We start from the raw sequence: 27,155 nt of genomic DNA on the forward strand, positions 1-27,155 counted from the left end.
AGAGCACCGACTGCTCTTCCAGAGTTCCTGAGTTCAATTCCCAGCAACCACATGGTGGCTCACAACCATCTGTAATGAAATCTGGTGCCCTCTTCTGTATACATAATAATAAATAAATAAATAAATCTTAAAAAAAAGAAAGAAAGAAAGAAAGAAAGAAAGAAAGAAAGAAAGAAAGAAAGAAAGAAAGAAAGAAAGAGTAGCTTCTAGGGGGAATCATAGGCCCTGACTGTGTCAAAATTATACAGCATCTACCTGACAAACCCCAGATATAAATGCCCAGTAGATTGGGATGTTTACATGACATAAACACATACCTAACAAGCAGTGGGGAATTTCCCCATGCCTAATTCAACCAATGTGAGATATCAAAAAAAGATAGCAACAGCAAGCATGCAAAGGCACAGCAGAAGCAAAAGACATTCCTGAGTCTGTATTCTCATGAGCCTTGCTTAAACGAGATATACCCATCAGAGAATTTTTCTTCTGGTGGACTGAAGGCACAGCAGAAGCAAGACATTCCTGAGTCTATATTCTCATGAGCCTTGCTTAAATGAGATATACCCATCAGAGAATTTTTCTTCTGGTGAAGTGACAGCCTGAACCCCAATTGCCACCTGCTGTTTCTCTGTTATAGCTACCAACACAAAAGTAATTTAATTAAAAAATAAAAATAGCTTTCTTCATGTATATGTTATTAAAGTATGTAGTCTCTCCTCTCTCTCATACACACATATAATAATATATTTATGTATATGTATATATGTATATAGCCATCTATATGCCATTAACAAATCTGGTGCCCAAGGAAGGCATAAAAGTACATCAGACCTCCTGGACCAGGATTTACAGGTACTTCTAAGCCATCTGATGTGGGTACTAGGTACCAAACTTGGCTGCCCAACAGAAGCAGTGCTACTGAGTCAACTTTCCAGCTCCAAAAGATGTCATTGTAATGCAGAAAATGAAGATGACCATTTACTCCTTCTGCCTTCTATCATTTGCAGGTGATAAAAGTCCCTGCTACTTTTTCAGTGAAAGACTGAGTGAATTAGAATCCCTTTGTGAATGGATTCTGCACATTGCTTATTTTAATTGATAACACAATTCTCTTGATGTGTATGACCCCAACAAATCACTTAGCTGAGTAGAAATGAGTCCACATTATGCCAGGGAAAGTTCCACAATGTGATATATACTTTTTAAAAATGATTATTTTTCTTTTACATGAAAAGGTGTTTCACCTGTATGTGAGTATGAGGGTGTCCTAGAACTGGACTTAACAGTTGTGAGCTTCTATGTGGAAATGCAACCATTTTTCCAGAGCCCTTTTTCTGGATATTTTAAGAAAAGATGCCTCTATATACCTATGGCCATCCTGGAACTCAATATCAGGTCATCAAGCTTAGCAGCAATCATATTTACTCACTGATAAAATTCTCTGCCATTCATTTGTGTTTCTGAGAATGTGATAAGAACAAGTGTTAAGGGCTGGAGAGATGGCTCAGAGGTTAAGAGCACTGTCTGCTCTTCCAGAGTCCTGAGTTCAATTCCCAGAAACCATACGGTGGCTCACAAACCTCTGTAATGAGATCTGGTGCCCTCTTCTGTACACATAATAAATAAACAAATCTTAAAAAAAAAAAAAAAGAACAAGTATTTAGTCCTCAGAATAAAGTAACATGATCACAAAATAATGGATGATGGTATAATTATCACATATATTTGCAAATACATTTTATTATTCAAATTATTATGTTTCTGTATTCCTGGAAAACAGTATATTTACAACTGGAAATAGAGACAGTATTTTAACTGTGAATTGGCTCTACTAATCTTACTGAAGACTGGTTAAGAATGCTCAGTGGGAAAAAAAAAAAGTATGTGGACCACAAGGCTTGACCTCATTTATTAGGTTCATGGAGATTTTCACCAGTGTGAAATTTTTTCATGATTTTGAAGTATACTGAAACATGAAACATTTTACCACACTGGTTATATTCATAGGGCTTTTGTTGAGTATGATTTCTTTCATGACTGTGAAAAGTCTTTACCACATTTATTACATTTATAAGGTTTGTCCCCAGTAGGAGTCCTTTCTTTCATTTGAAGGTGACTGTTACATGGGAAGTCCCTATAACACTGATCATATCCATATGGTTTCTCTCCAGTATGACATCTACGCCTGTGAAGATGACTTTCATGTGCAATGCTTTATCACATTGATGACATTCATAGAGTTTCTCTCCAGTATAAAACCTTTCATGCTTTTGAAGACTACTGCAAGATGAAGAACCTATACCACATTAATTACATTCATTAGGTTTCTCCCCAGTATGAACTCTTTCATGCATTTGAAGATGACTCTTCTGTACAAAGGCTTTACCACATTGATTACATTCATTAGGTTTCTACCCAGTATGAACTCTTTCATGTGTGAGAAGATGACTCTTCTGTACAAAGGCTTTACCACATTGATTACATTCATAGGGTTTCTCTCCAGTATGAATTTTTTTATGACGGAGAAGGTGAGTCTTCGTTGCAAAGGCTTTACCACATTGATTACATTCATAGGGTTTCTCTCCAGTATGAATTCTTTCATGACGGAGAAGATGACTCTTCCTTGCAAAGGCTTTACCACATTGATTACATTCATAGGGTTTTTCTCCAGTATGAATTTTCTTATGTATTTGAAGATAACTGGGACAAGCAAAGGTTTTATCACACTGAGTACATTCATAGGGTTTCTCTCCAGTATGAATTCTTTCATGCCTTTGAAGACTATTCTTCTGTACAAAGGCTTTACCACATTGATCACATTCATAGTGTTTCTCTCCAGTATGAATTCTTTCATGCATACACAGATGACTCTTCTTCACAAAGGCTTTACCACACTGATTACATTCATAGGGTTTCTCTCCAGTATGAATTCTTTTATATATATGAAGATAACTGGGACCTGCAAAGTCTTTATCACATTGCTGATATGCATACTTGTTCACTCTAGTATGAATTCTATGTAGTTGATAAATACTTTGACATGCAGACACTTTATCACTTTGATTATATTCATAGGATTTTCCTTCCAAATGAGTTCTTTGGTGTACTTTTAAAGAAGAATCATATCTAAAGGCTTTATCATGTTGATTACATTCATAGAGATTTCCATTAGTGGTTGTTTTGTGTGTTTGAAGAAAATTGTGATGGCTAAAATCTTTAGTACAAAACTCACACTTATTACTTCCTCTTCCCATATGAGTTTCCTCAAGTCGTTGAAAAGAACTGGAAGAACTCAGAGTTTTACCACACTGATTATACAGTTGACTTTTTTTTATACTACGAATCACACTACATATGCAAACTGAACCAGTACAGACAGATGAATTTGCACATTCCTTGTACTTATAAGGCTTTTCTCCAATGTAAGAGTGTAAACTTGTATCACAGTCATTATGTCTTCCCATAGTAGTGACTACAACATATCTTCTAATTATTCTGGAAGAAACAGAGGTATATTGCTTCTTTCCATATCGCTTATGCTCACATGGCTTATATCCAGAGGGACGATTGATATACCTATTAAAGGAAGTATAACAAATAAAAGGTTTTCATATTACATTCACTGTCTAGCATTTTGTGTCTTAGAGATGTGGTATATGGATTCAGGTTTCTATACCATGATAATTTCCTTGTCTCCCCAGTTGTGTAGCTTGGGTTGTTTGAGGGGTCCCTGGCAGTGGGATCAGGATCTATCCTTAGTGCATTAGCTGGCTTTTTGGAGCCCATTACCTATGGTCAGACACCTTGATCACCCTGAATGCAGGGGCTTGGTCCTGCCTCAATTGAATACACCAGGGAGGCCTGGTATTACTCATGGGAGGCCTTACCCTTTTGGAGGAGGGGATGGGAGGGTTGGTCAGGGGAAGTGTGGGGGGAGCAGGAGGGATGAGAAAGGGATCTGTAGTTGGAATGTAAAATTAATAAAAGAAAATGTAGGGGTTGGGGATTTAGCTCAGTGGTAGAGCGCTTGCCTAGCACACACAAGGCCCTGGGTTCGATCCTCAGCTCCAAAAACAAAAACAAAATCAACAACAACAAAAAAAAATGTAAAAATATTCCTTGTCTCCCAAGTGCTCTACTTACTTAACTATGGTAAGTCACTCACTACAAGTATGTGAAGAACATGAGCTTTATTGTGGAAGATTTGCTTATAAAACATCTTGGACATTCTCTAATCCCCCTATCAATGTGCATAACATAAAATGATTGAATGCTATGACAATATGTAGATGGACAGTTCTACAACATACCTCTCACATGGCTATGATTAAAATTGTGACATCTGCTATGGCATTGTTTCCTTGTTTTATCCTTAAAGAAATGCCTTCCAAACAGTGATCAGCTATCTAACACTGGAGTACATAGTGTTGTGAGAATTTAAGAACCATCACACAGCTATGCTAATTTACTCTGTTGCTTTTCTCGAAAAGTTCAGGGTACATTAACATTTTTCCCAAGGTACATATGTACCAGCTTGCATATGAAAATTACCTTCCATGTCTTCTAGAACTTTGACAATGTTCTTCAATACTGTGATCTTCCCATTTGTAACCTAAAATACAGCACCAGACAATGTATGTGATATACTGCTGGAAATTAGGCACAATGGAAATTTCTATATTTCATGAATCTTAGACCAATGCTTGACTTATTCACAAGATTATTCCTTTTTCATATCCGAAGTCACAGAACAGCAAAAATCTCCAAGAAAGCCTTGTCCCCTTAAGTTAAAAAGTGACAGAGAGCTCACATCCCTACCTATAGAAGTGAGGTTCAAGTAGGTTTCCAGCATCACATCTTTGTAGAGACTCTTCTGGGAAGGATCCAGCAAAGCCCACTCTTCATGAGTGAAGTTCACATGCACATCCTCATAGGTCACTGCATCCTAAAGTATCACATAGACGTACATAATAGAAATGTTGAGACTGACTGCATTGCAAATGTATATTCATTGAAAACATATTTACATAATTCACTATGCTCAATTTATTCTATCTCATGGGTCATAAAATAACAAATGCAGTTATGAACACATTTTAAAAGGAAACAGAAAAGGAGAATCATGCTTTCCATTTCTGTGCCCACAAAACAGAATAAGGCATTGCAGGAGTAATGCCTAATAATGTATACAGAAAGACATGTGCCAGGAGGTGGCGGCGCACGCCTTTAATCCCAGCACTGGGGAAGCAGAGGCAGGCGGATCTCTGTGAGTTCGAGGCCAGCTACACAGAGAAACTCTGTCTCGAAAAACAAAACAAAACAAAACAAAAAAGAGAGAGAGAGAAACATGCAAACAGAGTAAAAACAGCAAAATTTTATCAAAATTTTTAATTCAAAAAGAGGATAGACAATATGGGTGTGGTGGTGCCCACTTTTAATCCCAAACCTCAGGAGGCAAAAGCAGGTGATACTCTATAATTTCCAAGCCAGCATGATCTGTGTAGAGATTTCCAGGACAGCCAAAGGTACACAGTGAAACCCTGTCTCAAACAAACAAGCAAACAAAGAGAAGGCACTCAAAAGCTTACTCAATATTCCTCCATGGAGTTAAAACATTCACTCCAATTCTATACTTCTCAATTATAAACTAAAGTGATTCCTTGTAAATTTTAAGGCTAATAATTCCTAGGAAGGAATGCATTTTGTGTAAGTTACTGACTGACAGATCAAAGAATCTCAAAAACATTAGTAAATGCTGATCCTAAAAAAAGTAATAAAAATGATGGAGTATATAAAGATGTGTCAGCTGGGCGGTGGTGGCTCATACCTGTAATCCCAGCACTCGGGAGGCAGAGGCAGGTGGATCTCTGTGAATTCAAGGCCAGCCTGGTCTACAGAGCTAGTCTAGGAGAGGCTCCAAAAACTACAGAGAAACCCTGTCTCAAAAAACCAAAAAAATTAAAAAATTTTTAAAAAGTAAAGATGTGTCAAGAGATAAGATCACTCACAACCACCTGTAACTCCGGTCCTAGGGGATATGACTCTTTCTGGTCTCTATGGGCACAAGGCATACACACTGTACACAGGCATGTAAAGAGGCAAAACACTCATCCATAGCAAAATTATAATTAATACCCTAATAAAATAAAAAGAATAAAGGGGGGGGAATGTACCTCACTTGGTAGCATTCTTGCCTAGCATGTATGAATCCTTCAATTCAATTCTTGTTCCATAAAGGGACAAGGATTAGGATGCCTATGATCCCAGCACTTGAGAGTTGGAGGTAGTAGGATCAGAAGTTGAATGTAATTCTTGGGGACATATGAAGTTTGAGGGCAGCCTGGGCTATATGACACACTGCCTTACAAAACAAGAACACAAAAGGAATCACACAAGAATATCCCAGGAGAAAGAAGAGAAAAGGATTTGGGATATATGTTACAAGAGAGTAATGAAGGACTACAAATCTGGAATAGGTATCAAATTCATTCATTGTCGACAGAAATGGGAAAATATGTGTGGGAACTGAATTCTGTCTTACAAATTTCATATGTGCACTTTCCATTGACCCATCTTTCCAACCCCTAGAAACTGTTTAAGTACAATGTGTCCTCAGTTTTTTACTGGTATTACCAACCAAAGACATATTTATCTTGGAGGAAGCAGACCCTTAGAATGCCCCGGCAATGGCAATATCTAAAGGAAACAGGAATTACTGTCCAGAAGCAACAATCCATAGGATCAAATAAACAGGCCTTGCTTGTCAAGTTATAACCATCAGATCACCACATAATTACGCATGGCTCTGAAAATAAAATATTGGGGTTTAGGTTAAAGATTATATCCTGCAGAAGAGAGGTCTCCATAACATTAAGCCTTTAGTGAAAGGTCTTTTTCAGGTAGGCATGGAAACCTGACATCCCTGATCTTAGCAACTGAGAAGTGGAAGCAAGAGAATTGAGATGTCAAAGCCAGTTTTTGTCCCAAAAGATCCTATTCAAAAAAGAAAGAGAGACAGACAGACACACAAAACAACAGTCTCTCTAAGGTGACACATAAAGGTCACAATTGATTAAAAGGAGCGCTAGGAAAAACAGGGAAATGGTGCCACATAAACACTTCATTGTCATTGTAAGACTTAATTTGTTTGATACCTATACATAAGTTGATGGGACATTTTAATCCCATCATAATTTTAAAGTATGACCCAAGACCAAAATGTATTCTTTTTTCCTATCTAGACAACAATAAAATCAGTATTATGTGTATGTGTGTGATACATGCATGAAAGCAGGCACAAGAGTGCCATAGTAGGAGCTTGAAAATCAGAGGACAAAGTTTTAAGAGTCGATTTCTCCTTCCACCAAGGGTTCCTAGATCAAACCCAGGTCATCAGGCTTGCATGCCAAGCAATTTTCCTACTGAGACACCACCAGCACTATTTCATCCCATTCTAACCCACAGATGGTCTCATTCCTACACTTACACATCTCTATTTTTGTGGTCTTTTTGATACAAGATTTCTTTGTAGCTCTGGCTGGCCTGGAACTTACTCTTTGGGCCAAGGTAGTCTCCAACTTCTTGCACCTGCCTCCAAACTACCAGGATGACAGGGGTGAACCCTCATGCTCTGGTAATTCAATGTACTAATTAAATAAAACTATAATACAGAGATCTATGGTAACTTTTTGAAGGACAAAAGTAAAGTGAAAGTGACAGATTCATTTTAAAATCTTTTAACTCTAGCCAATGGAAAGCATCACCACTTGGTCTCCTATTGGCCTAGGAAAACTGTGCATTTCATTTCTCAACAACACACTGTAGACTTTGCACAGCATGTTCCCTGGTGAGGTCTTGATCCTATAATGACAAAATTCTTTTGTGTATTTTGGAGCATGGTCTTATTCTATGTCAGGTCTGGACTCAAGTTAGTGGTGATCCTTCTGTTTCAGCTTTTCAGGGGCTGGGATTACAGCTGTGAGTCACTATGACCCACTCAAAGAAGACCCTTAGAATGCCCCGGCAATGGCAATATCTAAAGGAAACAGGAATTACTGTCCAGAAGCAACAATCCATAGGATCAAATGAACAGGCCTTGCTTGTCAAGTTATAACCATCAGATCACCATATAATTATGCATGGCTCTGAAAATAAAATATTGGGGTTTAGGTTAAAAGATTATATCCTGCAGAAGAGAGGTCTCAATAACATTAAGCCTTTTGTGAAAGGTCTTTTTCAAGTAGGCATGGAAACCTGACATCCCTGATCTCAGCAACTGAGAAGTGCTTTTTTATCTTTTACAGATATAAAAGATGACTCATTGAAAACCCACCAGCACCAATTAGACTAAGAGGTGAGTCTTTGTCCTTATAGCTGAACACCAGAGCCTCTAGGCTTTGGGCCCAGGGGCTCAACCTGCACCCCAACACCACCATCCATTGCAGTCCCAGTGTCAGGCCAGCAGGCAGTTCTCCTGCAGACAGGTTGGACTACCCTACCACTATCCCCTACCAGACCCTGTGATCCATAGGCCCCACCCCTCTGAAACCTACCCATCCTCTGAGATGCACATGCTCCCTGAGACAGAGTCCACCAGTGCCGATTGGACTAAGAGCAGTTCCCTGAGGCACAAAGTCCTTCAGCACTGATTCGACCAAGAGGCCCAATTAGACCAAGAGCTCCCACTGAACCAGGAGTATTGATGGGAGCAAGAGTGGCTCCCTCAAACACAGATACCACTTGCACCAAGTGATAGAAAAATGGGTAGACACCAGTGCAAAAATACAGTAAAAAACATAGAGACCAATATTGCACAATCAGATCCTAGTGGTTCTATATCAGCGAGACTGGGCATCCTAAAGCAGAAGAAGCAGAAGAAATAGACCTTAAAAATTACTTTAAGAAGATGACAGAGACATTTAAAGAGGAAATGAAAATTTCGCTTAAAGAAATTGAGGAAAAAACAAACAAAAAATTGGAAGAAATCAATACATCCCTTAAAGAAAGCCAAGAAAAAGCAATTAAACAGGTGAAGGAAATAGTTCAAGACTTGAAAACTGAAATAGAGGCAATAAAGAAGACACAAACTAAGGGAATGCTGGAAATGGAAAATCTGAGTAAACACATAGCAACTAGAGATGCAAGTAGAATCAACAGAATGCAAGAGATAGAAGAGAGAATCTCTGGCATTGAAGATACAATAGACTCATCAATCAAAGAAAACACTAAAGCCAACAAAGTCACAACACAAAACACCCAAAAAATTTGGGACATCATAAAAAGATCAAACCTAATGATAGGGATAGAAGAAAGGGAAGAATACGAACTCAAAGGCACAGAAAATATTTTCAACAAAATCATAGAAGAAAACCTTCCCAACCTAAAGAAGGAAATACCTATGAAGATACAAGAAGCTTACAGAACACCAAATAGACTGGATCAAAAAACAGTCACCTTGCCACATAATAATCAAACCACTAAACATACAGAATAAAGAAAAAATATTAAAAGCTGCAAAGGAAAAAGGCCAAGTAACATATAAAGGCAGACCCATCAGAATAACACCTGACTTCTCAATGGAGACTCTGAAAGCCAGAAGGTGCTACACAGATGTTATGCAGACATTAAGAAACCATGGATGTCAACCCAGACTATTATATCCAGCAAAACTCTCAATCACCATAGACGGAGAACAAAATATTCCATTATAAAACCAGATTTAAACAAATATCCACAAATCCAGCCCTACAGAAGCATGAAAAGGAAAAAATCCAACCTAAGGAAGTTAGATGCACCCACGAAATCACAGGAAATAGATAATATCACACCAACAAATACCAAAGAAGGGAAACACACATCACTACAACCAAAGAATAATAATAATAACAGGAATTAACAATCACTAGTCATAAATAGCCATTAATGTCACTGGACTCAATTTGTCTATAAAAAGACACAGGCTAACAGAACAGATACAAATACAGGATCCAGCTTTTTGCTGCATATAAGAAACACACCTTAACTTCAAAGACAGACACTATCTCAGAGTAAAAGGTTGGGAAAAGACTTTTCTATAAAATGGACAGAAGACTTAAGCTGTTGTAGCCATCCTAAAATAGAAATCAATCAAATTGAAATCAATCAAAAGAGATCAGGAAGGGCATTACATATTTATCACAGGAAAAATCCACCAAGATGAATTCTCATTTCTGAACATTTATGCCTCAAATACAAGGGCACCCACACAGGTAAAAGAAACATTACTAAAGCTTAAATCACACATCAAACCCCATGCACTAATAGTGGGAGACTTCAACATCCTACTCTCACCAATGGACAGGTCTGCCAGACAGAAACTTAACAGGAAAATAAGGGAACTAACAGACATTATGATACAAATGGACTTAATAGATATCTACAGAATATTCCATCATAACACAAAAGAATATACCTTCTTCTCAACACTCCTTGGAACCTTCTCTAAAATCAATCACATGCTCAGTCACAGAGCAAATCTCAAAAGATACAGAAAAATTGGAATAACCTCCTGTGTTTTATCAGACCACCATGGCTTGAAGTTAGATTTCAACAACAAAAATTACAGAGAGCTTACAATGTCGTGGAAACTGAATAATGCCCAAATGAGTCACCAATGGGTCAAGAAAAAAATAAAGAAATTAAAGATTTCCTATTATTCAATGAAAATGAATGTATAACATACTCAAACTTATGGAACACTATGAAGGCAGTGCTAATAGGAAAATTCATAACACTAAAAACCCATATAAAGAAGATGGAGAAATCTCACACTAGCGAATTTTCAGCACACCTGAAAGCGCTAAAACAAAAAAAGCAAACTCATCCAGGAGGAAGAGATGCAAGGAAATAATCAAATTGAGGCTGAAATAAATGGAATAGAAACAAGGGGAATAATACAAAGAATCAATGAAATAAAAAGTTGGTTCTTGAGAAAAATCAACAAAATAGACAATCCCTTATGCAAATTAACCAAAAGGCAGAGAGAAAGAGCATCTAAACTAATAAAATCAGAAACAAAAATGGAGACACAGCAACAGACAATGAAGAAATCCAGAGAATCAAAAACCTTACTCCACAAAATTGGAAAATCTGAAAGAAATGGACAATTTTCTGGATAGGTATCACATACCAAAGGTAACTCAAGACCAGATACACTATTTAAATAGACCAACAACCTCTAAGGAAATAGAAACAGTCATTAAAAATCTCCCAACCAAAAAAAAGCCCAGAACCAGATGGTTTCAGCACAGAATTCTACCAAATTTTCAAAGAGCTAATACCAGTACTCATCAAATTGTTCCACACAATACAAACAGAAGAAACATTACCAAACTCCTTTTATGATGCTACAATTATGCTCATACCCAAACCACACAAAGATGCAACAAAGAAAGAGAATTACAGACCAATCTACCTGGTGAACATTGATGCAAAAGTACTCAATAAAATATTGGCAAACCAAATCCAAGAACACCTCAAAAAAATTATCCACCATGAGCAAGAAGGCTTTATCCCAGGGACACAGGATGGTTCAACATATGAAAATCTGTCAATGTAATACAACATATAAACAAACTGAGAGGAAAAAAAAAAACAACATAATCATCTCATTAGATGATTAAAAAAAAAAGCCTTTCACAAAATCTAACACCCCTTCATGATATAGGTCCTAAAGACAGTAGGAAAACAAGGAACATACCTAAACATAATAAAGGCAATTTACAACAAGCCAACAGCCAACATCAAATTAAATAGATAGAAACTCAAAGAGAATCCACTAAAATTAGGAACAAGACAAGAATGTCCACTCTCCCCATATTTATTCAATATAGTACTTGAAGTCCTAGCTAGAGCAATAAGACAACAAAAGGAGATCAAGGGGATAGGAATTGGAAAAGAAGTCAAACTTTCACTATTTGCAGACGATATGATAGTATACATAAGTGACCCAAAAAATTTTACCAGGAAATTCCTACAGCTGATAAACACCCTCAGTAATGTGGCAGGATATAAGATTAACTCAAAAGAATCAGTAGCCCTCCTATACAAAAATGATAAAAGGGCTGACAAAGAAATCAGAGAAACATCACCCTTTACAATAGCCACAAATAATATAAAATACCTTGGGGTAACTCTAACTAAGCAAGAAGGACCTGTATGATCAGAACTTTAAGTCTCTGAAGAAAGAAGTCAAAAAAGATATCAGAAAATTGAAAGATCTCCCAGGCTCATGGATAGGTAGGATTAACATTCTAAAAATGACAATATTACCAAAAGCAATCTACAGATTCAATGTAATCCCCATCAAAATCCCAACATAATTCTTCATAGATATGGAAAGAATAATACTCAACTTCATATGGAAAAATTAAAAAACCCAGAATAGCTAAAAGAATCCTGTACAATAAAGCCACCTCTGGAGGCAGCACCATCCTTCAAACTCTACTATAGAGCTATGGTAATAAAAACAGCTTGGTACTGGCATAAAAATCAACATGTGGAACCGAACTGAAGATCTTAACATTAATCTGCACACCTATGAACATATAATTTTCGACAAAGAAGCCAAAACTGTACAATGGAAAAAAGAAAGTATCTTCAACAAATGGTGCTAGCATAACTGGATGTCAACATGTAGAAGGCTGCAAATTGATCCATATCTGACACCATGCACAAAACTTAATTCCAAGTGGATCAAAGACCTCAACATAAATCCAGTTACTCTGAACCTGATAGAAGAAAAAGTAGAAAGTAGTCTTGAATGCACTGGCACAGGAGATCACTTCCTAAATATAATACCAGTAGCACAGGCACTGAGAGCAACAATTAATAAATGGGTCCTCATGAAACTGAGATGCTTTTGTAGAGTAAAGTACACAATCAATAAGACAAAATGACAGCCTACAGAATGGGAAAAGATCTTCCCCAACACCACATCTGACAGAGGGCTTATCTTCAAAATACATAAAGAATTCAAGAAACTAGACATCAAAATACTGCACAATCCAATTAAAAAGGGGGCTACGGAGCTAAACAGATAATTCTGAACAGAAAAATCTCAAATGGCCGAAAGATATTTATGGAATTGCTCAAGATCCTTAGTCATCAGGGGAATGCAAATCAAAATGACTCTGAGATACCATCTTACACCTGTCAGAATGGCTAAGATAAAAAACACTAAAGACAGATTATTGCTGTGGATATTGCTCTGTGTAAATAAAGTTCTGATTGGCCAGTAGCCAGGCAGGAAGTATAGGCAGGACAAGAGAGAAGAGAATTCTGGGAAGTAGAAGGCTGGGGAGACACCGCCAGCCACTGCCATGAGAAGCAACATATAAAGACACTGGTAAGCCACAAGCCATGTGGCAAAGTATAGATAAGCAGAAATGGGTTAATTTAAGATAGAAAAAGTAGATAACAAGAAGCCTGCCATAGCCATACAGTTTGTAAACAATGTAAGTTTCTGTGTGCTTTCTTGGTTGGGTCTGAGCAACTGTGGGACTGGCGGGTAAGAGAGATTTGTCCTGACTGGGCCAGGCAGGAAAACTCTAACTACAGATTATGTTGGAGAGGATGCAGAACAAAGGGAACACTGCTCCACTGCTGGTGGGAATGCAAACTTGTACAGCCACTTTGTAAATCAGTATGGTGGTTTCTCAGAAAATTGGAAATCAATCTACCTCAAGACCCAGCTATACCACTCTTGGGCATATACGCAAGGAATGTTCAATTTTACCATAAAGACACATGCTCAACTATGTTCATAGCAGCATTATTCATAATAGCCAGAACCTGGAAACAATCTAGATGACCCTCATCCGAGGAATGGATAAAGAAAATATGGCACATATACACAATGGAGTACTACTCAGTAGGAAAAAACAATGACATCATAAAATTTGCAGGCTAGAAAATCTCATCCTGAGTGAAGTAACCCAGATTCAGAAGGACAAACATGGTATGTACTCATTCATAAGTGGATACTAGATGTAAAGCAAAGGATAACTAGACTACAACCCACAGCTCCAGAGAAGCTGGCTAACAAGGAGGACCCTAAGAGGGACACATAGATAGCAAAAGAGAAATAGATGAGACCTACATGAGCAAACTGGGGGTGAGGGAGGATAATGGAGGTCAAGGAATGGGGGAAGAGAACATAAGGAATGGGAAGTTTGAGCTGGAACAGGGATAGAGTGGGAGAGCAAGGAAAGAGATACCATGATAAATGAAGACATCATGGGAATGGGTAGAAACAGGATGTTAGGGAAGTTCTCAGGAGTCCACAAAGATGACCCCAACTGCTAGCAATAGTTGAGAGGGTGCCTGTACTGGCCTACTCCGGTAATCAAATTAGTGAATACCCTAACTGTCATCATAGAGCCTTCATCCAGTGACTGATGAAAGCAGATGCAGAGATCTATGGCCAGGCTGAGCTCCAGGAGTCCAATTGATGAGAGAGAGGAGAGATTCTATGACCAAAAGACATGGAGATCATGATGGGAAAACATACAGAGACAGCCAGCCAAACTAGTGGAAATCCATGAACTGTGGACCAATAGCTGTGGAGCCCCCATGGGACTTGACTAGGCCCTCTTGATAGGTGAGCAGATGTTCAGCTTAAACTGTTTGGGGGCCCCCAGGCAGTGGAATTGGGACCCATCCTTGATGCATGAGAGGGGTTTTGGGAGCCCAGTGCCTATGGTGGGACATCTTCTGCAGCTTTAGTGCAGGTGGGAGGGGCTTGGACCTGCTCAATTGAATGTACCAGGCTCTGTTCACTCCCCACAGGAGTCCTTGACTTGGAGGAGGTGGTAACTGGGGGTGGGTTGTGGGGGGTAAGCTGAGGGGCATGAGGAGGGATGAGAGAGGGATTTGTGGCTAGTATGTAAAATGAATAGAACATTTCTTAATAATAATAAAAAGAAACTAAAAAAAAAAGATGACTCAGTGGCAGATTATTTGTTTATCATAAGTGATGTGTGAAGAGCTTGGGTTTGATCCATAATCCACAGGGCAGGGAAATGTGGCTTCATTGCTTGTCCAATATGCCTATGTGAAATGCACATGAGGCTCTTCAAAGCAAAATTAATCAAATGAGATGTGGAAGGACACTTTATTTTCATCTGCCATGATGACGTTTCAATATCTAACATCTATTACCCAAACACAAGGGCACCCTCAGTATAAAAGAAATACTAGGGCTGGAGAGAAGGCTCAGAGGTTAAGAGCCATCTGTAATGAGATCTGGTGCCCTCTTCTGGCCTGCAGTCATACATGCTGTTGTATACATAATAAATAAATAAATCTTTTAAAAAAAAAAACAAAAGAAATACTAGCCGGGCAGTGGTGGTGCACGCCTTTAATCCCAGCACTCTGGGAGGCAGAGGCAGGCGGATCTTTGTGAGTTTAATGCCAACCTGGTCTACCGAGCAAGATCCAGGAAAGGCGCAAAGCTAAACAGAGAAACCCTGTCTTGAGAAAAACCAAAAAAAAAAAAAAAGAAAGAAAGAAAAGAAAAAAAGAAATACTACTGCAGCTTAAATCGAATATTGACCATCACACTGAAAATGGGAGATGTCCAAACCCTACCATCAACCATGGACAGGCCATCTAGACAAAAGCTAAACAGAGAAATACTGAAGTTACCAGACATTATAAACCAAATGGACCTCAGTGATATATACTGAACATTTCACCCAAACACAAATGAATCTCAACACTGTAAAGAGTCCCCAAACCTTAGCACAACTGACTCCATGATAGAAGTGTCATTAGGCTGTAAAACTCAGCACATACTCAGCACTACCTGCTGAAACTGAAAAAAAAAAAAAGTCTAATCTAGCTAATAGAGACTTTCTACTGGCTTAAACCCATGTCTCAGCAGTCTACTCAGAACCATGAGGGGAATACAACCTAAGAAGAAAGAGCTCTAAAGGAAAAGAGTGAAAGATACTAAGGGTAATAGAGAGAGGAAAGGGGGAAAAAAAGAGAAAGAGAGAGACAAAAGGAAAAATATATTTCCTCCAAGTAGGGAGAACCAACTCCTCTGGTTGGGAAACAGGCTTGCTTAGTGTAACTTTCCTACATCATCTAAGAACAGATGAAACAATTTGAGCCCTACAAACTAAATTTTAAATCCACATCTTTTCTCTGAGTGTATGGGATTATCTCTTATTTCCATCCCTACCCAGATCCCTCATAGTACCCAGAAGAGCTTGGATCTGGTCTAGTGAAAGCAGTCAGTCTCGTGGTGTGACTGTTGTAGATGATGCCATCTGGAAGCTGCATTTCTAACTTCCACACAAGGTTACTAAAGTTTTAAATTTGATTCATCTCTTTTAAGAAGTTGAAATCTGAAAGTCTTCAATTCCAGCCAACATGGAAAGTCAAAAATCTGTCTCATCACATCTCAGACCATACTCAATTAGGATAAAATGAGCCAAACAATATCTTGTGTCTGGAAACTGAAAAAATGAAATACCTGGATGACAGCAATTGGTTTCCACAGTACAATGTGTGGACTCAACTGTCTCTGGTTGTGGCCATGGAATTCACTCCTGTTTCTTAGCTGTGTGGGGCCTACTTGCCTAGGCCAACAATAACATCTCCTCCTATACTCATTGTAACCTAATTAAAGTGTTATTGTGTTTGTTTGTTTGTTTTAAAGGGTGTAACTATGCACATTTAACTTTGAAAAATGGGGATCCCAGTGGGACTTGTACCTGCTGGAGACTAGGCTCACCTTACCAGTGAGTTTTGCTAACCTTCAGTAGAAAGCAACCCTGTGGTTTGCTGCTGCTGTGGATGATTGACTGATAAATAAAACACTGATTGGCCAGTAGCCAGGCAGGACTAGCAGAGAGGAGAATTGAGAGAACAGGAAGGCGGAGAGGAGAAGACCCTGCCATCCAGGGAGCATGATGTAAAGGCAGCAGGTAAAGCCATGCAACACCTGGCGACATATAGATTAACAGAAATGGGCTGAATATAAGAGTAAGAGCAGGCGGGCAGTGGTGGCACATGCCTGTAATCCCAGCACTCGGGAGGCAGAGGCAGGTGGATCTTTGTGAGTTCGAGGCCAGCCTGGTCTACAGAGCTAGTCCAGGACAGGCTCCAAAGCTACAGAGAAACCCTGTCTCGAAAAAAAACAAAAACAAAAACAAAACAAAACAAGAGTAAGAGTTAGACAATGGTAGGCCTGAGCTAATGGCCAAGCAGTTTAAATAATATAAGCATCTGTATGTTTATTTTATAAGTGGGCTAAAGGATTGCCGGGGCTTGGTGGAACCCGGAGAGAAAAACTCTAGCTACATGCTGCCATCTTGGCTATTATATCAATATTACATTAGGACAATACAGAATTGAACTACTGATTCAGAAAATGTCCAATAAACAGTCTAATAGTTTAAACCTGGGCTTGGTGGCATATGCCTTTAATCCCAGGACTTAGGAGGCAGAGGCAGGGGGATCTCTGTGAGTATAAGGTCATCCTGGTCTATAGAGCTAGTTCCAAGATAGCCAGAACTACAAAGAGAAACCCTGTCTCAAAAAACAAATTAAAAAAAAAATATTGTACTATCTGGGAAATAATGAAGAGATCAACATAACATAAGAGCAAACATAGAAATAAGTGAGGCAACCAGGTTTACACTTACCAATATGAGAGAGTTGCCCAACTGGAAATTTCAGTGGTTCAAGGTAATCTCCCCAAATTATACACCCACCAATTTGGTTTTCTTTCATTCACATGGCATGAATTAATGCATACTAGGAAAGTACACAGAAAGGCACTCACCCTGCCCAATCATGTCCTTTTTTTTATAACAGAGACACCTACAGGTCAATGACTTAAACAACCTCTAATCTAGCTATTGCCTAGCCTCTTTTCCCCTGCAGTGTAAACAATAAACCATTCTTTATATTCTGCTCTCAAAGGAGAAGCTATTGTTGGACACATACATCATTTTCCTAATAGTGCAATGGACAGCCCATTCTGTGATTCAAATGGGTGTTATTAGAAGTGTGTGATGCTACAAACCTTTAATCAAGAATTGAGGAGGTTGAATCTGGAGGACAGCAGGGTCAATGCCCTCTGGGCCTAAACAATGGGATCAAGGCAAAGAGAGTCGATGTAACAAACCTTGTCTTAAAATGTTTTTCTGAAAACTTGAAGGTGCAACTGTTCTGGAATTAATGTGCCATCACAATGAGAAGTCATGCCACATACTTAAAGATTAACTGAGAAAAATCTCTTCAGCAATTACAAGTGTCTAGCTCTACCCACACACAAAGAGGAGCTGACAAGGGACAGATTTGCTAACATATACACCATAGGCTTATGCATTACACATATGCTGTCAACCTGGAGAAATGCTGCTTACCATCCTCTTACTATTATGGATTGCTCAGTTTGCCTCCTTATACAACTTGGGGTCACCTGCCAGGGTGGCACTAACCACAGTGGGATGGGCACTATTACATCAACCACTAATCAAGAAAATACCCTATAGGTTTACCTACAGACCAGTGTGACTCTAGCATGTGTCAAGCTGACCAAATCTAACCAGCATACCTACTGAGTCATCTCCTAACCCCCAAAGACAGATTGTTAAGCATATAAAAACTCAACTCTCTTAACATTTTCTTTTCATCACATACTTGTACACATACACAAAGTTTTAAAAATCTGTCAAGTTTAGAACTGGAAAGATGGTTCAGTAGTTACCACCATATTTTGCTCTTAAGGAAGTCCTGGGTTTGGTTCCCAACACTAACATGGTGGTACACAATCATCCCTAGATGCTATTATAGAGAATCTGATGCCTCTTTCTGTCTTCTGTGGGCACAAAACACACACGTGGTGAACATACATATATATGCAAGGAAATCACTCATACAAATGAAGAAATACAATATTGAAAAATTAAAAACATGTACTCTCATATCTCTTATATTTCAACATAGATAAATAAGCCAGAAAAAATACACAGAAATGTGATAAATATCTGTATCAAAATTATACCTTTGTAATTAAAGGAATCTAGAAACTTGATCAAAGGAGAGAAATTCCATGATTATAGACAAGAAGCCTAATTATTATTTCAGTGCAGAATCTGAGCTATTAGTTCAGCAACACTCCAATAAAAAGTCTAACAATTTTTCCTATCAACAACAGAAAAATGATGACAAAAAGTCATCATGAATGAAAAAATGATCAACACAAGATTGAGTAAATAGCACACACAGTGACACCATCTGACTTCAAAACTCAGCACACAACTGCAATAAAGATTTACTGTCTGGAAAAGAATAAAGAGACCAATAGAACATAAGAGAAAATTTAGAAACAAAAATCACAATTAAAAAAAAAAATCTCGATTTGAACACGAGGCCAGGAAACCTTACTGACACAAGTGACTGGACCACCCTGTCATCTACATGCAAATGTGTTAATGACACAGAATTTACGCCCTGCACAGAATTAACTGCAGGCGGATCTACACATGAATGTTGAGCGCCAAGTACACTATAAGACACTAGAGAAAGTAGAGTTCTTCCATTTAGCAAACGCTGCGTGGTGACATCACCACAAGAAACTATCCTCTCACAGTTCCCACATTCCCGTGTTCTTTGCAGCCACAGCCTCAATCGGCAATTCCTAGGCTGCAGGACCCAGGAATTGCAGGAACAGCAAAGACCTCAGCGAAGTGGAGTCTGAGCTCTGGTTCCCACAGCCCTGGAAGGACCCCACCCCGGCTCCCAGAGTTCTTCCCCGCCCAGACGGCGCCCCTCGCTCACCATGGCGGATTCCGAACACGTTCCGCTGTTCTCCTCATAGCTCGCGGAAACGGAGCCCATAACCCCGTAGACTCCAGCAGGACAGACCAGAAGTGCCCTCCCTTAGTCTGACTTCCAAATCCGCTTGAGAGCCCTGATTGGCTATTGAGGCCTGAGTGACAGGCGCAGCTCCCTTAGGGACAAAGTGTTGTGAACAGACCCAGCACAAGGATTGGCAGTCCTGTTTTTTACCCCCAGGCACAGAACTGTCCCAGACCTGCAGAGATTGGCTTTGCAGCAGAACTTGAGCCTGGGCTATGAAGACGTCCCTGCACTTTCCCTGCGCACACTAAGCACTTACCGTCCTTCCTCCTAGACACAGGGTGTTAAGTCTCAAATTTAGTATAAAAGGCTGAGGTGCGTATCTAACCTATAAAAGCAGAGACTGGCTTCCAGGTTCTCCCTGCCTCCTTCAGTCCCTACCTGTGGCAGGATATGGCTGCCATGACCCGCTCCCTTACCTGAAGTTCTCCAGCCCAGGGGCTGAGTGGCCCTTCCCTATGTAATCCAACCATTCTGATAATCCGGTATTTTTGGTTGTTGTTTTGTTTTGTTTTGTTTTGTTTTTTGGCCATCTGCACTTTTTCTTTCTGACCATATGGTCTGCCTCTCCTACCTCCTCTCAGATGGCTCAGGCTCATGTCCACTCTGATATCCCTGTCTCTCACTATGGTTCCCCCACACACACCTTTTTTTTTGTTTTTGTTTTTGTTTTTCGAGACAGGGTTTCTCTGTGCAGCTTTGTGTCTTTCCTGGAACTCACTCTGCAGCCCAGGCTGGCCTCGAACTCACAGAGATCCACCTGGGTCTGCCTCCTGAGTGCTGGGATTAAAGGAGTGTGCCACCACCTCCCGGCTTATATGGCTCAACTGTTAAAGGATAGGCTCACAACCAAAAAAAATAATCTCCCTTTTATCAACAACAAACTTTCTCCTCTACCATACCTAGTAGTTTTCATGTCCTTTTATGTTATTTTATTTTTTTATTCAATCTGGTGCTGTGAAGGCAATACAGACTTCATCTTAGTGTAAGGCCACCATCTTAGACCACCTGCTGAACTCAGTTCCAGGAAGGACCTCAGGAAAGTGCCATGACAACTCAAATACATACAGGGCAGTATGATACTGGAGACATCCTGTCCTGTCTGCAGTTTATGTCCCTAAAGATATCTAGATAATCCTGCTGAGCAGCCCAGGTAGTCCTGCTCAGCAAGTTGTGGTTCCCCAACAAAAAACCAAACCAAACCAAACAAACAAACAAACAAAAAAAAAAAAAAAAAAAAAAAGGTGAGAGTGGTAGTGCAGAGCTGGAATCCCACCACATGGAATATTGTGGAAGGATGAGGAAGGAGCATCACAAGTTCAAGGTGTGCTATGACTACAGGCTAAGCTGACAAAAAACTTGGGCAACTTAATCAGACCCTGCCTCAAAATAACTTTTTGTTTAATCCTCCGTGGACAGATGCTTGCCAAGTGTGGAGGGCTCTAGAATGAGTACCCAGTATTTTCTACTGCAAAAGTGACAACAGAGCAGTATGCCAATATACTGAAACAGGTGGGTTAGAAGGGAGTGCTCTGACAGGAACCAGCTGGTTGGCTGAGTGAGTAAAGACACATGCAACCAAGTCTGAAGTTCGAGATCAACTGAGGAGACAATCCATATCTCCAATTTGTCCTCTGACCTTCACACATGTGTTGTGGCATGTGTGTCCACACATGTCTAAATGGCTCAAATTCAGAGTTTTTAAAAAGAAAAGTGAAAACAAGAAAAACAAGACTTCACCAAAACTAAAAATTTCATCAAAATAGCTAGTTATGTGATAGTTCAACCACTGACCAAAATAGAACTCCTTCAGAACAGTGCTAGAGTAAGTGTCTGGACTGGGAAGCCAACCCTGCCCCCAAGCCCTCTGTAGCACTATGGAAGCCTGCAGAGTGAAGTGAGCTCCCGCCATCCCAGCTAGAAAGATGAGTGTGGTACCTTGAATCTTTACTGGAACCAGCCACCTACAGAGTCAGACCTCAATTCTGACCAACTTCTTGGAAGTTGAGGACTCATTTCTGAGGCACTAGTCAGCTTTGCTATGAAACTGAGAGAGAAAAAAAAACAAAAAACAAAGAAAACCTGCCAGTTTGGGGGACAAACATACATGAGGCCAGCTGTGGAAAACACACTATGATTTTCATTTTTGTAAAAAGGAACTTTGACAAAAACAATGCACCAAAAATCTGCAGTTTCTAAAATAATCATTCTGTAGAAAAGGCACCCATCAATGTAAATACATGGTCTTAGTCAACTAAACCCTACAGGACAAAATATTTGTACTTAATCACTCCATATTTCTATAGAGCCTCTAAGTATTTTGATGACTGAATTATACATATTTTACTGTCCAATTAACTTATGAGTCTACAGATTTATGTTTCTCTCAATTCTGCATCATTAGTAAAAATTAAGTAAACCAAATGAAGGGAAGGAATTTTTACATCTTGCCATTATTGTTTAATTTTCTTTGTCAGAGTCTTTCTCTATGGACTTGGCTGCTCAGGAACTCACTATGCAGACCAGGCTAGCCTAAAAAGCATAAAGATCAGTTTGTCTCTGCTACAGAGTGCTAAGATTAAAGGCCAGTGTAGATGAATTGTTAAATGGTCTTCTTATTAATAAAAAACACGGAGCCAGAAAATTGGGGTTAAAGCTGAGAGATCAGAGAAATAGGACAAGCCACAAGCCAACCTAACCTTACCAGCACTCCACTTCTGAAGAGACCTTCTTCCTGTATAACCACACCTTTCTGTTCTACCAACTCATTTCCTCTCTGCTCAGCTATATCACTTCCTCCTCCAGCCCAGCTCTGTCACTTCCTGTCTATCTATACAGACTTCCAGACCTTTATGGTTAGTGCTGGGATTTAAGGCATGTGCCACTACACCTGACTCTATTCCAAGCGTGGCCTTGAACTCACAGAGATCCATACAGATCCCTGCTTCCTGAGTGATAGGATTAAAGGCATGTGCTACCATTGCCTGACCTCTATGTTTAATATAGTGGCTAACTTTTTCCTCTGATCCTCAGATAAACTTTATTGGGGAACACAGATAAAATATCACAACAGGCCTGCAACACCATGCCTGACTTGTATTAATTGTGCGCACACCTCATTTACAGGCTCCATTCTCCCAGGTTCCACTACCTATAGAGGAGAGACCAGGGTGTATCATTACAACCTGCAAGCTATTTGTTTTTTGATGATAGGATCTCACATACTCCATTGTTTTTCAATTGGAGCAGTGATAGCTATAAAAGATCATGTCAACGGTGAACCAAATACTTTAAAATAGTGAGTTTCCCTTGTTGACATTGTCCCTCAATAAAGTAAAAACACTATAATGAATCTCTCACTTTATTACTTTACTTCAACAAAACCCTTTGCTTATAAATGCCAAGAAAAGAAGAAATGTTAAAGGCCAATTTCTGTGTCACCAAGACTGAAGAAAGGTACTTCCAGCCAAGCCTAATGACTAGAGTTCAAATCTTATAATGAAAAGGGTACCAACTCCTGAACACTCTGCTCTCACCTCTGCACATTCACTCTTACATATACAGCCCACCTTGAACACATCACCCTCCTGCCTCTACTTATCATTTCCACAAATAACAAGGTCCATGAACAATCTTGGTTTATACAGAGGCCTGATGCATCCCAGACCATCATTCTATGCATTGAGATTCATCTGAGCTTGAAAATATTCATATAGCAGACTTGGTGATGCATAACTGCACATTGAGACCCTCTCAAAAACAAAACAAAATGTAAACAAAGCCTCCCCCATCTCTCTCTCTCTCTCTCTCTCTCTCTCTCTCTCTCTCTCTCTCTGTGTGTGTGTGTGTGTGTGTGTGTGTGTGTGTGTGTGTGTGTGTTTTGAGACAAGGTCTCTCTCAGTGGCCTGGGCTGCCTTTGAATTCACAACATAGCCCATGAACTCCCCAGCCTCTCAGTTCCGGGATCATAAGCATGCACTACCAAATGAGAAAGCTAGGGCACAAAGAAGCTTAACTACCTGTCACGGGACACACAGCTAGCAGTCAGAGGTACATAGCAGGACTAGAAAATTCCTCAGGTAGAGTGGGTATCCAAAACCTTCCTTGAGGTATAAAGCCATCTGCTCAGCATGGATGGGAGGAAAGAGCGCCAGGATCCAAGCCTCTTTGGCTTCTAAATGTCCAGAGAAACATGGGTGGACCAGAGCCACAGGCATAGCGTCAGCATAGCCGCTCACAAGCAAATATGTTACATTAAAAATTAATGGGAATTACCAGTAAATATATTTTTTTCTTTGCAGATATCAGTTATTCTCTCGTCAAGAGAAGACAGGTCCATTTCACTTTTGATCTTCTTTAAAGTGGAGATCTCCAGGAACACGAACCACCAAGGCCCATTTTTTTTGATGCCAGCACAACTTAAGCTGGCAGCTCTGCAAAAGAACAACTAAGAACCATAAAGAAAAATCAGTGAGGAAGTGTACCAATCCATGAAATGTGAATAAATGGAAAGTTAACCCCCACTCAAAAAAAGAAAAAGAAAAAACAAGCAGCTCACACGGAGCAGAACTAATGGTCTCATAATTCAGGCTCACAAATTTTAAGGTATCTTCAAAGGGGGCTAAATGAATTTCAGGAGGCCAAAAAATGTTGCACAGAGCCACTCCTGAAAAGTGGGTACTGCTCCAGCTTGAATAGGATTGTGAAAATGAAAATGCTTAGCTGGCATGCTACTGTTAATAAATGGAGGTCAGTGACCTTCAGTGTTATCCTTAGTCTCCTAGGTGTCTGGATGACACGTTCTCAAACATACTTGAAAAAGAGGTTACCATACATTACCTTCTGGAGAATCCAACTGCATGGCTGCAGTTCCTAGGCTTATGTTAATGCTTGCCCATATTAGGCTCTCAATCCCCATTGGCATTGGAAGAGGAGAGTTTCTCACCAGAACATGGGGTTTTTGACTCAGGTACAGAGGTATGTGAGTGTGTCTGGCTATGGAAGGACCTCCCCTTCAACACCCCCTCCTTTCTTTTCTTCCATTTCCCTCTTCCTCTTTGTTTTGAGGCAGGGTCTTACATGACACTGGTGCCAGGGCAGCTACCCACCAACTCCACAGTTCCCCAGAGTTTTCTTGAGTGAGAGCATCAGGATATATTAGATACAAGGATTTAAAGTGGAGATAAACAGATAGAAAATACAGGAAATCCTTGAGAGGGCCTGAAACCTATTCCAACAGGCCCTGACTGTCTCTGACCCAGGGTATTTATAGAGATGCCAAGGGATGGAGCAAAAGACCTCCCCCCAGCACAGCCAAGTGCAGACCATCTCAGACACCTGTACTCATGCCCATGGTCCAATCATCCTCTCTATGCAGACCTGCTGGGTAAAGCCACTAGGAATCTGAAAATGGGCTCCCACAGGTCCCCCTCTCTTTATATATATATATATATAAACAGCTCATTATTAAGAGCTCACAGAAATCTCCATAGCTGTTATAACTCCCAGTATGGGAGTAGAGGATGACAAAGATGGCGTTTCTTTTTTGGATTGGGTCCAAGGTGACTACAGAAGTCTTTAGCTGCATCCAGCCCTTTCTAAACAAAAACTCTTAATGCAATTGCAAACTTAAAGAATTCCTTCTTTCATCATTATCAGTAACAAGTTAACATAAATATTACTATACATAGTTACAATTCTCTCAAACTTACATCTCAACCCAAACTCTTAACAAAACCATTTGAATTACTTGCTAACAGAACATAGGAAGAACTGATGTTTTCACATCAAACTTAAATATTTCCTTAAATTCAAACGAGGGTGCAATAATGTAGAGAGCTGCGTGTAGCCGCACCCTAAAGATGGTGCTGGCTTCTACCCTCTGCCTTCCCGATGGCAAACACTCTTTATGGTAAACAGCTCCTTATTTGGCTATGGCTGGATTCGTGTGCTGCTGGCATATGCGTGAACCTGTGGACAGTGCCCACGTGGCTGCTTGGGGTTGGCAGCCCAGCCCTACTTAGGTGCTGGGAGAGGCTTGCCCCAGGCGAGAAAGACACAATGCAATTAATCAAAGGTCTGAATAAACTGTGATAAGAAGGATCCCGGTATCGCGTCTTCCTTGCTGGTTGAGGCGGGTGTGACACAATAATATCAATAGGTTAACATTATTTCTACAAACATACACTCAACCTTAATTAACTCATAGCTCTTCCTTTTCTTTACAATTTTTAAAATCTCAAACCTAGTTAGAAAAACCCAGAGTTAAACAATTCCTACAAACCCATATTGAAAAGCAATATTCTCAATCTAACCATTAACACTTTGAAAACTTTTAGCAAAAAATTCAAAAGCAGTTTCTTAAATAAAACTCTTTACACTTTAAAGTAATCTCTTTGTATACCCATTTGCATTTCTTACTAACAAAGCATAACATTAATCCACTCAAATAACATGAAAATAATTTTAAATTAAAAAGACCAAGGAATATTACTTTTCTTTTCTTTATAATTTTTTAAACAAAATCTCAAGCCTAGTTAGAAACCCAGACTCTTCCATTTAAACAGTTCCTTTGTAACATAAAACCAGTTCCATAAGTAATTCCATTTTTTACATAAACAGTTTCATAAAACAATTTCATTTTTAACACAAAACAATTCATGAATTACCAGTTATATGCATGCACAAAACTGCATCTTGAGTCTAGGTACAAACAATAAATTTCTTCATTTAAACAGTTCCATTTTTAACACAAATAATTCCAGAAAACAATTCTTAGGTCATCACTACAAGTAAATTCAAAATTGTCCCATTGCAATGAAATCACTATTGTTCATTTCATTTCTTAAGTCCCAAAATTCAAATAATAAATTCTGGTGTCAGCCTTCCAAATATGAAGAAATCAATAACCAAAACCTTTTTGTAGTTTTATCTCATTTTTTAAGTTCAAAAAAAGTAAATTCTGGTATCAGACATTCACTTCCAAATATGAAGAGGTTTTTTTTTTGTTTTTTTTTTAACAGCCAAAATTTTGCAGTTAACAATTTTAGTTCAAACAATCATCTCGGCAACTTTCAATCTCAAGGCAGAGACTTTTTTAGTTACAGTAGTATTGTAAACTTCACCGTTTTTGCTGTTAGCTCAGGTTTTTCTGTGTTGTGTTGATTTTCCATGGATCTCAGCTGCACATGCCTTGTTGTGCTGGTTCTGTAGTCTGTCATTCTTAGCTTCTCAGTGGC

At 39.3% G+C, this 27,155-nt stretch overlaps 2 protein-coding genes across 4 annotated transcripts in view; both read right to left on the minus strand.

Annotated features, from left to right (window-relative positions):
• LOC118571397 (zinc finger protein 431-like) overlaps positions 1-27,155 on the minus strand; it is a 152,678-nt gene that overhangs the window by 76,667 nt on the left and 48,856 nt on the right. The gene's annotated exons all lie outside the window — the stretch shown is intronic.
• LOC118571402 (zinc finger protein 431-like) lies at positions 1,678-19,907 on the minus strand. Of its 2 annotated transcripts, XM_036170387.1 has the most exons (4): positions 19,837-19,907; positions 4,819-4,945; positions 4,552-4,612; positions 1,678-3,576 (listed from the first exon to the last, which is right to left on the minus strand). In XM_036170387.1, the coding sequence occupies exons 1-4, from the start codon at positions 19,894-19,896 to the stop codon at positions 2,412-2,414; spliced, it is 1,413 nt and encodes a 470-aa protein (XP_036026280.1). In that variant the 5' UTR covers positions 19,897-19,907; the 3' UTR covers positions 1,678-2,411. The 2 variants fall into 2 exon arrangements, with proteins under 2 accessions (XP_036026280.1, XP_036026281.1); XM_036170388.1 differs by lacking the exon at positions 1,678-3,576 and having other exon boundaries at positions 4,548-4,612.

Source organism: Onychomys torridus, chromosome 21, assembly GCF_903995425.1.
Source record: "Onychomys torridus chromosome 21, mOncTor1.1, whole genome shotgun sequence".
Lineage (NCBI taxonomy): Eukaryota > Metazoa > Chordata > Mammalia > Rodentia > Cricetidae > Onychomys > Onychomys torridus.

Bases quoted from the DNA above. Each gene is read 5' to 3' on its own strand.
- LOC118571402 (XM_036170387.1), bottom strand. From the start codon at position 19,896: ATGGGCTCCGTTTCCGCGAGCTATGAGGAGAACAGCGGAACGTGTTCG. The intron at 4,613-4,818 runs GTAGGGATGTGA...GCTGTATTTTAG, and splicing joins CTTGAACCTCACTTCTATAG to GTTACAAATGGGAAGATCAC. The intron at 3,577-4,551 runs GTAATTTTCATA...TTCCTTTAATAG, and splicing joins AGTTCTAGAAGACATGGAAG to GTATATCAATCGTCCCTCTG.